General features: G+C 41.1%; 1 protein-coding gene across 1 annotated transcript in view; it reads right to left on the bottom strand.

Annotated features, from left to right (window-relative positions):
* Positions 1-889: 889 nt before the first annotated feature.
* The window catches only part of Jmy (junction mediating and regulatory protein, p53 cofactor), a 65,224-nt gene continuing 52,147 nt past the window's right edge, over positions 890-13,966 (bottom strand). The window contains exons 8-11 of the mRNA XM_057789647.1: positions 12,596-12,691; positions 11,115-11,709; positions 9,395-9,705; positions 890-6,307 (exon numbers count right to left, since the gene is read on the bottom strand). Of these exons, the coding sequence (XP_057645630.1) occupies positions 9,398-9,705; positions 11,115-11,709; positions 12,596-12,691 (999 nt within the window). The 3' untranslated portion in view covers positions 890-6,307; positions 9,395-9,397. The remainder of the gene's footprint in view (positions 6,308-9,394; positions 9,706-11,114; positions 11,710-12,595; positions 12,692-13,966) is intronic.

The raw sequence follows: 13,966 nt of genomic DNA, 5'->3' as shown, positions 1-13,966 counted from the left end.
TGTTCATGCTATTAAACTATGCCGACAGAAACTGGCCAGTGTCTGCTGGCCTCTAGTTAGGGCTTTCCAAGTATGAGGTCAATCTCTTTCAATTTAGATAATCACGAACAAACTCCTAAAAACAAAAGCATTTAAAGATCTCCAAGTTTTGGAAGCATGTTCAAGCTTTGTACATATGTGTACAAACAGCACATATAATAAACAGCGCAAATAAAGCTGCCATGGAAATCCTCAACAGCATCCAGGAAGAAGCAGTTCAGCCATGGAGAGCCCATGTCTCAGGGTCTATGGAACTGAGATGCTTTATCGTGAATCATCAACTTTACTGGACTTGACTCACCATGGAAACACAGCACTGGAAATATCTATGCAGGTGTTTTTGGAAAGGTGTGACCGATGAAGAAAGGCCTACTGTGAATGTGGGGACACCACCCGTGGTTACCTGGACTGAATGAGAAGAAAGCAAACCGAGCACAAGGGTGCTTGGTTTCACCACCATGCTGTCATGCACAGTTCCCAGAACTCTTAAGTCAGAACAAATCCTCCCCGTTGCATCTTCTCAAGGTATTTAGTCACCGCAGGAGGTAACTAACATAATGAATACTATTTAAAATGTGCAATATTGGGGGCTGGAGAGATGGCTCAGAGGTTAAGAGCACTGGCTGCTCTTCCAGAGGCCCTGAGTTCAATTCCCGGCAACCACAAGGTGGCTCAAAACCATCTACAATGAGATCTGATGCCTTCTTCTGGTGTACAGGCACACATACAGGAAGAACACTGTATCATAATAAATTCATCTTTAAAAAACAAAGGTGCAATATTGGTATGCTCCTTTCTGAAATGAAAATACTGCCAATGTGTTTAAACAAACAAATCAAGTTAATTCAAATAAATATCCTTTATTAAAGAAAAAAAAGAATATTGTTAAGCACCAAAACTGTGTGTTGTTACATTGCATGTACAATAAGAAAGGTGAGTGCAATATTGGGTGAAGAAGTATTTAAGTCAGGAGTGTGAAATGATAAAAAGAGAAAAAGCAACATAATAATGCAGAAAGTTGCACTAAAGAGCAAAAGGCAATAGTCAAAACAATTATTGGAGATTTCATAGTATTGCTATAAATGTCTGCTTAGTATTTTCTTTGTATTTTTAATACTTTAGAATGTTAATTGAGCATATGAACGAAGTATATAAATTTGCAAGAGATGGCATTTACAGTACACTGCAGACAAATCCACTTAATGTAATGATGGGAAAGTCATCCTGCAAAGCCAAGCACAGTGCACTAGTGTTTTGCTTCTGCCTTTATAACATTGCACAAAGCTGATAGTGCTGAGTCAGTTTGCCATTGTAATTTTCATATACCCAAAACAGGTGAAAAGAAGTGTCAGTTTCTTAGCCCCAATGGGCTTTACTCATGCAAATGATCTGCAGCCTTCCATTTCTCAATAAACTACATATTGTGGTTTCACACTTGGCAATGCATACGGTACAGAGAGATTCAACAAGGCAGTGGGGCTGTGTCAGAGACACTGTGTGTCACTGTTATGGGATGCACCGTCCAACCTTTGTAACATCACACAAATGAAGGGAAATCACAAGAGAGGGAATGCCACTGCTAACTGCGAGGACTGGAGCAAGGACAATGGACTTTGCAAGGAGAAACCTAAAACAACGCATTGCACCCTTTGATAGTTAACTATACAACATGCAAGTAAAAATGTTTTCTCCCCTTAAAACTCAATTCAACATACAGACCTTTTGCTTTTAAATTTCTCAAGGTTTTTCCTACATACTTTCTGAGCCATTTTAACTGTACCTACAAAAACAAACACAAGAAATGAAACTTCCCCTTCCTCTCAAAACAAATGATTGCTTTCGAGTCACTGTGAAACAGCATCCATGGATGCTTAGCATGTTAACCTCAGAGGTATTTTCTGTACACGCACCTTGCAGTAACCCAGTAGTGCTTTGAAGACAGGGAACATTTCTAAATTTGGAATCCAATCATACAAATGCCCAGTGTGCATTCACTGTGGGCAAAACGAAAATGTACAGTAAGAGCATCTGTGACATGACTCACGGGACACTTAGTAGACACACATTCTCTCTCTCTCTCTCTGGGTCAGGACTGCCTCCCATTTTTAAAAACTTCTGTTTAAATACATGACAATTTAGATAATGACATAAACTCATTTGTATGAAAACTTTTTAAGTTACATTATATTTATAGGATAAAAATACCATTGCTTCACTTTACAAAGCAATTAGGCAGAATTTTAATGTGCTTTAACAAAAAAGGAAAGTTCAGGCATGGCTACTGATGGATTTAGTAGCAAGACATAAATGCTGTGTGCTGAACAGTAAGGTGCTTCTATTTTTCACCTCTTCCATCTAAAGAAGTCTTGATGGTCACTGGCAACACCAAGCACAAATAAAAAGTTTAATATGCACATTTAGCTTTATATCATCATATATATTCAGTGCAAAAATGAGGGAAAACTAAAGGTCTCCACTTCTCCTGCCAAATGGCATCATAAGCTGTCTGCAACTGTCCAAATGTTCTGTGGTTGCTCAGAATTTAAGTTACTCTGCTTTACCTGGTAAAAGTATAACTCAAAGCTCCCTGAAAGGTCTGCTTAAGACCAAAAGTCACTATGCAGGTTGGTTTCTAGTGATGAGCGTATTACAAAGCTAGGTTAAAAGCAATGGTTTAAATAAATACAAATACATCCTGTGACGAGTTCCAAAAAGAAGTCTCAGGGAGTATAGAGATGGAACTGCATCAGTGTGTGCGTCCCTGTGTGGCATGCATGCTGCATACAAGGCTGCATCCCACTGGGCGTTAGATTCTAGTGTGTGGTTTCCATGATGCACTGTGCAATTAGCTCATTCTCCGATACACTGTGGGCACACACACTCCACCAAGTGTTCATTCTAGGAAAGGCCACCACACCACTATGTTTTTAAAAATGGGATTTGTATCATGTGTTGTGGCACACACCTTCAGTCCCAGCACTCTTAAAAGGAAGGCAGACAGGTGGATCCCTGAGTTCAAGGCCAGCCTGATTCTACTGAGTTCCAGGACAGCCAGGGCTACACAGAGAAACCCTGTCTTAGGAAAAGAAAAAAAAAATCTGAGTGCACAATAAACACCTAAGGAATGATTGCTTTTAATGAACTGCATACCCCTACCTATAAAGCACTCTTTATACTCAAAAGCCCCTATAAAGGGCATTGCATATCCCCTAGAAGTCCTTATTCTCCAGCACTTTCTTATGCTAAAATACAATCAGGATTTAAATCATAAGATATCCTTTTCTATACATACTACACTGGCTATTAGACACAATTTTGGTTGTATTGAGGGAAAATTTGAACTTGACATTCAAGTATGAACATTAATGTCCCCAAGCAATCTATTGGCTATACCGCATTTGGGAACAGCACAAACAAGCAGGGTCTGTGGACGGGGAATGACAGCAGGAGTCTAGCTGTACAAGCAGACGGGAACTGGGAGCACTGAGTGACGACTAAACATACGAATGCGCTGGGAAGGCCAGAGCTCATCACTTCGGGTCCACTGACTTCATCCAAACCCTTTATTATTGTTTAGGAAATTAAGATAGAGGAACAAAAAACATGCTTATCATTTTTATGGGGCTCTAAATCCACTTTAAACTAACGCGGGTTCACCTAGTGATTTCTTGAACACCTGTATGCTAATTACTTTGTGTTACTGTAAAAACAGTGGCATAATTCTTTAAGTAGACAGAACATAAGGTCTTGAACTCTACTCTGAACCACACTCCAGTACAAAACCTGAGACAGAGAAACCGGCATTCAAAATGGGCTGAAGGCTCCGTGCTGTAGCCGTGGATTGTCAAGAATGAAGTCATTCCTGGAGAGCTAAGACAGGATGTACTCAGAGCTGCTCGTGATCCCCTGCTTTCCCACCTAAAAGGCCAGGAGTTTGATGACAAGACTGACTACAACACAATGGCTGTTGTTAATTTAATGTTATAGTCCATATTTTCCTAAAGTTTAAAAAAACGGGCTGTAGAGATAGCTGAGGGATTAAGAGCGTGCACTGTTCCTCCAGAGGATCCAAGTTTGATTCCCAGCAACCATGTGAGGGGGAGTCTGCAAATCTAGCTCCAGGCAAGAGCCTCTTGGACATACATACTTAAAATATTTTTTTAAAAAATGAAACTTTAAAAACAGGAAAGAAAAAAAAAAACCCCACAAAAACAAAACTGCAGCCAACCTTATTTTGGCCCCCAGCTGTGGTCCTACCTAGCACTGGGCAGGACGAGTGCTGCAGATCCAGTCTGCACGGCAAGTCCTAGGCCAGCCAGGGCTCCAGAGCAAGACCAGTATCAAAAGTAAATGAAAGCCGGGGAGATGGCTCAGTGGTTAACAGCAATGGCTGCTCTTCCAGAGGACCTGGGTTCAATTCCCAGCACCCACATGATAGCTCACAACTGTCTATAACTGGTTCCAGGGAATTTATCACCTTCACACCAAAGCACACAAAATAAATCAGTTAAAAATGTTAAAAGAAAACGACTAGATGTGTAGAATACTGATGCATGGATATTTAATATCAGAACTGCATAGATAATGGGTGACTTTTACGAAGTTTGTAAACTTTGTAATTTTTCAGATATTTTTATCTAGCCAATGGATCTTTGGGTATGAAGGACCCACACATCATCCTGGGGTGAGGTTTGTACATCGGAGCTGTTTTAATTCTTCTGGACAAGATGTGGGAATTGTGCTAGGACTAAAAGCAATATATAAAAGGTTACAAAAGCTCCCAGTCTCATCAATAAACATGCTACGAATATTCAAGTGCAAAGATTTGGTTTACTTTAACCTGTCACCAGAATTTTTTTCCATAATTAAAGAAAAATCTCTCTCAATATTGACAAGAAGAGAAGCTGTGTTTCTGGAGGAAGCCATTCGTGGACAATGGTGTGCTCTCACTTCAGGGTGGTTTCCGGGCTAAGCTGAGGAAGAACTTTCTGGGAATGAAGTTCTTTTTGGTATTTCAGTCCCTCCTTATAAAGCCAAGATCTGTCTCCATCGTTAGCACACACTACACCATGCTGTAAACTGGGGCCAGCATATCTACTTTCAAGCAGGTCCACATAATCCCACTGACAATCCACGACAGACAGCTCCATTCATAAATGGACCCTGTATGACACAGCTAAGTCAGCACTACAACTATGTACGTAAGTTTCAAGATTTGATGACAGCAACGAATGCTATCCTAATGTTCTATCCAAAGCATAAGAAAATAGTGAAATGCCAGCTGCAGGTTTTGGGGAATGGCTGCCTTCTGGACCTCTACTGAACACATGCTCTTCACCATGGATCATAACAATAAAAACTGAGAACTGGTGCAGGATACAAACAGCTGTCATCTGTAACCCCATTGTTGAATCCTGATTTTTGATTCTCAATAGGAAGTCATGAGTTACAGTAATCAAGCAGTAGTTAAAACAAAAAGACTAAAAATAATTTGAAACATTATCAAATTACGAAGAACTGTTTCTCATAAACAGGGTGCACATAAAATTCAAACTATTCTAAATTCAGAATTATGAAATGCTATTTTAAAAGCATGGAAATTTTAACTTCAAACTCTTACAAAATGTAAGACTGTGGCCTCTTAAAAATATGCCTTATTAAATGTGTTGTGTTTTGGTGCACACATTACTAGGTCTATCTCCATGGGCTTCTCAGACACTGAACATCTCTGGAGATGAAAAAATGTGGGGATTTTTAAGTGCGTTCCATGTTGTTTTCTTTTCATTCCTGACTGTGACTACCATGATAGATGTCTTCAGCATGTCACTCTATGTCTAGAAGCTGATGTGGAAGCAGCTGAGCTTCAGCAGATACCTTCTCGGCGCACGAAAGGCAACTCCCAAAGCAGCTCACACAGCAGAACTCTGCCAACCCAGGGTTCTTCTAATTCAGTGACCCCTAGTGTAATTGGCCACTCTGAGGTTGTGAAGGGTGGGCGGGAAGAGGTGTGTAAGGAGCAGCCGTCTGTCTCCAGGAGGCCTTCAAAAGGCAGTCAGGAACATTGCACATAGAAAACTGACGTCACTGCTACCAGCGAGAGTGACTGAACAGTAACATCCTCCAATTGTGCTTCTTCTTTCATACCACTTTGCCAGAATACTCAGCAACTAATGGAATTCAATTTTGGGACCAAGAGCTTAAACTTTTTCCCAAAAGAATCAGAACCAGTCTTAATCCGTGGGTATTTTTCTTCTTTCTGTTAAGTCACCTGTATGTAAAGAAATAACACAATGTGTCAGAATAAGATACCTCTTACAGGTAGGTATATGCTTGTCCCCTCACATCTTTATTCTTCATATAGATGGGAGAAAAGAGCATGATGCTCTGTATTATAGTTCTGTATTTTCTACTCGTGAAGCTATACATGGTACTGAGGTCTTGAAACACAGCTACTGTGAATGAGAAAATATCTTCTAGTTTTTAGATTAAAAAGCTCAAACAAAACCGTTTTCCAATAAGAACATTTCGTTATGATAGGCTAACTCACTGAGATGTGCTATTAGGAAACACAACATAAAGACTGACTTAGACTCAAAGCCTGGGTTTGAAAGCCCTGAAAGTGGCCACAGAGGCCGTGTGCACAGAGGTAAACTATTTCATAACTTTATGGCGACTGTATATGGGAAGGAACCGTTTTGTCATATAAAAAATCAATTTCATATATCCTTTTTTACCTTTGAAACAGGACCACCATCAGTTTTCTTGAAAAGACATTTATGCCTCGCATCTCTTTCCACTGCTACATGGTATTCCTTTCCCTCATGCTTAGAGAGCTACATAGGGCTACTGTGAGCCACAGCTGTCTGCAGGGAGTCTCAACAGGATGATGGAGAACATATATTTATCTTTTAAATGCAACTCCGAAGGCTCCAGGTCATACATCTGCGGAGTGCTTCCTGGTTTTCTTTCTAACACTGAAGAACTATCAGCCCCTCCCACTCTCTCAATCAGTGCCCAGACATAGGATCCACTTCAGCTTAGCTACACAAAATGATGCTGTCCTGCCGTGTGTGTCAGGCAAGACCTAGTGGGACGGAGAAGACAAGCATGGAAATACTGATCTGAGCTGCTGCAGGGAAAGGACCGTGACTGGGCAAGGAACAGAGGGGGAGGAGCGGGGGAAGCTACAAGCAGGAACAACACAGGGACAAGAACAGTAAAGAGGGAGATAATGTGCAAGTATCTGCTGTGGAAAAGGCCCTTGGAAGACGACATGAGTCTGAATATAGCCTATTAGTTAGATAGACTGATATTAATTATACTCCTTTACATTTCTTAGGGGAAAATAAAGACCAATGTTTACCTATGAGGTAAGCAATGACTGAACATCTCTGCACAGAGCAGCAGTAAAGGAAAAGGCCAATCAGAGTCAACACATATTATAGAGACTGTGATAGAAACTGTGCCTTTGAAGCTTGAGGCAGAGCCACGGAAAGAGGTGCCTGACATTTCCTCATTTCCTAGGCTCACAGGAAAAGGTGGAGGTACTTTGAATATTAACTCTTTATTGGACCAATTCCTATTTTACTGTGCCAAGTCTTCAAAATCCATGTGTGCTTGAGTATACATTAAATAAACTTAGATTCAGAGTCAAAGGCAGGAATCCACTTTTCAGTAATTCCCTTAGGCTATTCTTAAGATCATACATGATCAGGGATCACTGCATACCCTCCCATCCAAAGGTAGTTATCCTGGATATATCTCTGCTAGAAAATCATTTACAAATAAGCTCTCCCCTGAGATGGGGTCTTTCTGTATTCTGGGCTGTCCTGGAGATCTATAGACCAAGCTGGACTGAACTCACACAGTCTTCATGCAACTGTCGCTGAGTACTGGTATTAAAGGTGTATGCCAGCATACCTAGCTTTAAGAAATAAGCTATCTTGTATATATCCCCTCTAGAGTGTTCCCTTTTGGAGGGGCTGCTTTACTGTTTTAATATGCAATCATAACTGTCCTTAAAGTCATGCTCCTCCTGCCTCTACTTTCTGATCATTGGCTGGGTATTGCAGAACTGCACGGCCAAGTCTAGTCTTTCTCTTTTGCTAAATATCATAAAGTCTATCAAAGAACAGAACATGTTACATGCTCTATACACTTTGCTGAAACCACTGCGTAACTTACAGCATATGCCATAACCACTTTATTCTTTTCAACATAGTGTAATTTGTGCCATTTAAAAGCAGCAGAGGGCTTGGTGGCTTGCACCTTTATAATTCCAGCACTCAGGGAGACAGAGGCAAGACTAGCCTGGCCATCTATCCAGTTCTAGACCAGCTAAAGCTGCATGGTGAGACCCCGTAAGCAAGCAGCAGACTACAAATATTAGAATACATATATGTAACCAAATACAATCTTACTGTGCAGGACTCAAGTGTTCACATTTATAAATGTAGCTGCTTATTATAGATAACAAAGAAACAGCAGTGTGACTGAACATTTTAAGTATTTAGAAAGCTATGTAATTACAGGCAGCAAAATTATCAAAATTTAATATGCCTGATTTAAGTAGTTCAGTTAAAAAGGCTGAAAAATCTGTTTTAAAAAAGTTAAAAAATCTGTTCAAGATACAAACAAGACTGCCTCTTTTCTTGGAATATAGCTATACTGTAGATTTTTTTTTTTTAATGAGAAAAACAGAAAAAATGACCTGCTGCATAGTATTTACGTAGCCACTGCCCTTTAAAAGTGCTTTCTGGGGGCTGGAGAAATGGCTTAATGACTAAGAGCTCTCGGCACCCTGCAAGAGGACCTGAAGTGGACCCTAGCACACTGTCGGGGGTCACAACTGCCTGTAACTAAATCTCAAAGTGGATCTAATGTTCTTTTCTGGCCTTTGGTTATTGCACACATGTACACAAACCCTCTGCAGACACACACAAATACGTACAATTAAAAACAAAGGTAAAAAACAGCATTTTCCTGGCCAGGTGCAGCACATACCATGACGGCTAGGGAGTCACAAAGAATGTTAGACCACCCTGGATACAGGCAGACCCTACCCTGGAGGCACATTTGTAACAATGATACAAAGATAAACCAGTAACACAGAATATGGCCTCTAGAAGCATATACACTCGACTGCTGAATAAAGGGACAGAATTTAAAAAAGAAAAGAAAAGGCACTAGCAAATCTAATATCCAGGTAAAGATGATAATGTTTCTGAGTTACACCTGGAACACACATATCTATTAGCCACACCATAGCTGAGTCATATGATGAACAGCCACAGAGAACAAGACCCACTACAGTTGGATCGCTGGCTCGTGCTGCTGAAGACAGCAGGTCATTTACCTGCTAGTTCTCCCAGTCTGTGCAAGGTAAAGACTCCTCCTCGTCCTCTGACTCTGGGGATGCTTCTTTAATTCTTCTTAGAGCTTCATGGATGCTTCGTGTCAAAGGGTCTGTATCAGGCAGAAGTGTGAAGGATTCTCTCAGAACTTCCTTCTGAACCTTCTTCAATTTTACCCCTTTCCTTATTTGCGCCAAGATATTGTTACTATCATCTTCATCAGGAAAAGGAGGCAGAGTCCGCTGTTCAACCTTTTTCAGATGAAAACTACCACGCTTCAAAGATGCTAACACCTCATCCATGGGCGAACTCACTTTAGAAAACAAAACAAACAGAGTTAGTCAAACTTTGTGACCGCTAATACAAGTGGGGAGATGGTCTTGATATGAAAGCTGAGATTCCCAAAGGACCCCCATATCGCACCCACCACGAGCCCAAGGTAAGACAGTGATTGGTTAAATTTTTAACTAATTTATTTATTCATTTGTTTTCAAGATAGGGTCTCTCTGTGTGTATCCCTGGTTGTTCAGAAACTTGTTCTGTAGGCCAGGCTAGCCTTGAACTCATGGAGATCCGCCTGCCTCTGCTTCCTGAGTGCTGGGATTAAAGGTGTGCACTGCTACCACCTGGCTTTAAAAAAAAAAAAAAAATTGGAGTTGGAAGATGAGGATCTGAGTTTAAATTCCCAGCATCCATATAAAAGCTGGACACAGTGGTGCATGCCTGTAATTACAGTACTTGGGAAGTGCATGGTGACAGGTGGAGCCTAATGGGGTTGACGTGGGGCTACTGGCTAGCTAGTCAAGCTGAAATGGTAACCTCCAGGTTCAGTGAGAGACCCTGTCTCAAAAAGTAAGGCAGAGAGCTGCTGAGTAAGATACTCAAATTGACTGGCTCAACATGAAAAAGTGAGTACATGTGCATCTAACACTAACACGCACATACACCCACAGTCCCACACACACAATTTAATGCTGGTTCACTGTCGCTGTGCTTTTTCATTTAGTTGTTTCACATGAGATTCTGTTCAGATTGTGGTATGAAGTATTTTACAGAATATTCTCAGGTTAATATGTGATAGCAAGATCCCTATATTATTTGCCTCATGCAAACTCAAAGTCCCTCAAAGGCAAGAAAAGTTACTTAGAGGAAACTTTACTGAGGCACACTGACATGTGGTAAGCTGCACAGAACTTCCTGCTCGGAAAAAAGAATTCTTTTTATATGAAGAACACTCTTAAGTCTTCAATACTAAACTGTGACCAAATATATGATCTTGTTGATAGCTTCATACCCTTTCTTACAAATGATATCATTGTCATAAAATAGCATATGAGCTCCACCACTAAGCCAGACTCCCCAGTCACAACAGTTTATCATTCAAGTTAAAAGTCAGATTTGTTTTTCCTCACACAAAAAGTGCTACCTAACAAATAGGCCAAATGTCACTTGGATATTTTAAAAACCTGTGTAGCTGGGCGGTGATGGTACACACCTTTAATCCCAGCACTTGGGAGGCAGGCAGATCTCTGTAAGATCAAGGCCAGCCTGGTCTACAAGAGCTAGTTAGTTCTGGGACAGGCTCCAAACCTACAGAGAAAACCTGTCTGGAAGAAAAAAACAAACAAACAAAAAAAAAACACGCCTAACAGCTCAAGAGAAGGTATAAATTTGTAAACAATTGCTGAGTTCCTAAGACTTCTCTAGGTCCTGTTCGCTCACCTCTCCTCCGCTGCAAACCGTCAGCTGTCTTCCGGAGCTTCTTCCGGGCACTGACCAGCTGGCTGCTATCGAAGAGCTGCGCTGAGGGGGCACTGGCTGACTTCGGGATCCTCTTCTCACAGCCCTCCTTTCTAAGTGCATCTTTCTCCAGTGTCTCTGAAGTGGTGGTGGCATCATTGTCCTTTGCAACAGGCAGAGGTGGAGGCGGGGGTGGAGGGGGAGGGGGAGGTGTTGGAGGGCGAGGGGGTGGGAGTGGATCTGCTGCAGCAGAACATGGTTTGAGGTCATTACTGGTCAGAAGTGGAAGTGATGAGGGAGGAGGCAGTTCAGAGGTAACAGCACTGGGAGGTAATGAAGGGGCTTCAAGTTGTACTGATGAAGTGTCTTCAAGATGGACAAGGCTCTGGGGTTCTGCTGTCTGTGAAGACCCAAGCTTGCTTCTTCCTTCTCCCACTTCAGTCTTCTCCTCTCCCTGCAGCTCTCCGGGTAGAGAGTCACACTGTTCCTCACAGGGCCCAGGACTTGCTGTACTTTTTCTCCTCGCATGAGCCACTCTTAATCTTGTTGATTTAAGGATGACTTGCCCAGGGTACCTCTAAAATATCAAAGTTATTGTATGAGTATATTAAAATAATTTGCCAACAAATGCTTAGTTATTTCTCCCTTTCACAGAATGTTATTATTTTGGCTATTTTCTGACTTTTTCCAAGGGACAAGAAAAAAGACAACAGAAAAACTAGAAAACCTTTGCCTACCCTTTCAATACCTTTAAACAATTATCACCACCTCTTTTATTGCCTGCTATCAAACCCTTCTTCCCTCTTACCCAGTTGCTTAACAATGCCACATTCAGGGCTTGTTGGTGCACTTGTCTTTAATCCAAGCATCTAAGAGACAGAGGAGGTGGACAGCTATGTGTTTAAGGCTAGCCTGGTCTATATACATTCCAGTTTAGCCAAGGCTATAGCAAGACCATATACAACACAAACAAGAAAACTAGTCAAATGACTTTAAGTCTTCAACGGAAAAAAATTGTATATAAAGCTCAAGACGAACAGGATCAAATATACATATATATTTGCATATTTACTGGTACTTAGCAAGAAACTAAGAAACTATTATAGTTTATTTTCAAATACTTATATAAAAAAAGTTAAAACTTTAGGGGGTACAACAAGGCACCTTAAAAAATGCCTGGTAACAATTTTATGACAGAAGGAGAGAGTGCAATAAAGTTCGTGATACGGACATTTTTTTATTCAAAAGAATCCAGGCTTTCTTGACACTCTACTCTCTCCATTCTTTACATTCCTGAAGCAGCACACCAGGGGTAAAAGAATATTACTGTCAGACTCGGCCACAAGAAAGGGAACCGATCAAACTACTAAGATTGGAGTAATTGTAAACGGAAATCTTATCATAGGACTATACCATGGCTCTCTCTGAAGAGCAGTGAGAAACCAATCGAGTGTTTCTATTACCTGCTTAAATGTTCTAAGTCTATCCAGGGTCCTCTGTCTCTCTTGGCTAACCCAGGCACTTTTTCTTTCCTCTTCATCGTGTAATTTTTCTCTCTTCTGGTAAAAAAGAAAAAAGGAAAGGAAAAAGGTAAGGAAAGGAAAGGAAGGAGAAAGGAAGAAGAGAAGGTTATTACATTACACTGTGCCCAAATATATTAACTATTTTCCCCAATATATTAAACAAGTGATTAAGGGAAGATTTACTGGACAAAACCTTTTATGCTGTGCTCCCGCAGGCTCACACTGGACCGATAAAGATGAAACGTCTTCTAAGCTAAACACTGCTTAGTCTCGGGGGTCTGGGATGAAACAGATTTAGTAATAAATCTATTTCTGGTTTTCACATTCACCTAACTCGAATAAAAGTGGTTTTTGAAATAAAATCAGCAACCATGTCAGTGATTTAGTGTTGAAGAGTTAGAAAAACACACTTCAAACATCTGTGCATCACGTGGCTCGCAGCACACCTTGCAAGCAGGAGTTGGCCACACTGGTGTTATAACTCTCTCCTTACTGTTGGATCACCTAAAAGGTACGACAGACTCTCACTCGTCAGCTTATATCTTAGTGAACAAATAAAATACAAAGGGCTATTACTTAATTTTAAAAGCTACCTGTTTAATTTTAAAAGCTACATTCTTCCCTTCAGCAGAGCAAGAACTAAAACTGAAATGGGCGTGGCTTAGGGAGACCTTGCTCAGGGCTGCAAACTCAGGAAGCGCTGCGCACTTGGGACAAGGAACAAGACGCACTGGAGCTGCCTCCTTGTGAGGCTGATTTCCCGGAAATTCAGCTTCTCTACACTATCCTTTCACCTCACTCTCTCTACCCACTGTCTCTGAACAAAGGCAGGTCTTACTGTATTCTCTTCGGAGATAAAGAGATCTTTGCTTCTTTAAAATGGGGGGCAGAGGCAGGCGGATCTCTGTGAGTTCGAGGCCAGCCTGGTCTACAAGAGCTAGTTCCAGGACAGGAACCAAAAGCTACGGAGAAACCCTGAATCGAAAATCCAAAAAAAGAAAAAAGAAAAAAAATGTGAGAGGTGGGCTCAGTGTGGCAACACACACCTTCAATCCCAGTCCTCAGGAGGCAGAGGCAGATGCAGGAGGATCTCTCTGAATTTGAGGCCAGTCTGGATTACACAGTGAGTTCCAGGACACCAGGGCTATATAGAGACCCTGTCTCAAAACCAACAAACAAAACAACAAAAAGAAAAGAAAAAGATGAGACTGCAGAGATAGCTTAGTCAGCATAGTGCTTACTACAAAATACAAGACCCAAGAAGCCATGTAAATCCATGTGTGAGGGCTGGGGAGATGGCTTAGTGGTTGA

This window comes from Chionomys nivalis, chromosome 15, assembly GCF_950005125.1.
Source record: "Chionomys nivalis chromosome 15, mChiNiv1.1, whole genome shotgun sequence".
In the NCBI taxonomy this organism is placed as follows: domain Eukaryota; kingdom Metazoa; phylum Chordata; class Mammalia; order Rodentia; family Cricetidae; genus Chionomys; species Chionomys nivalis.
Note: the sequence above shows the minus strand (reverse complement) of the source record. Positions and strands in the feature narration are given on the sequence as shown.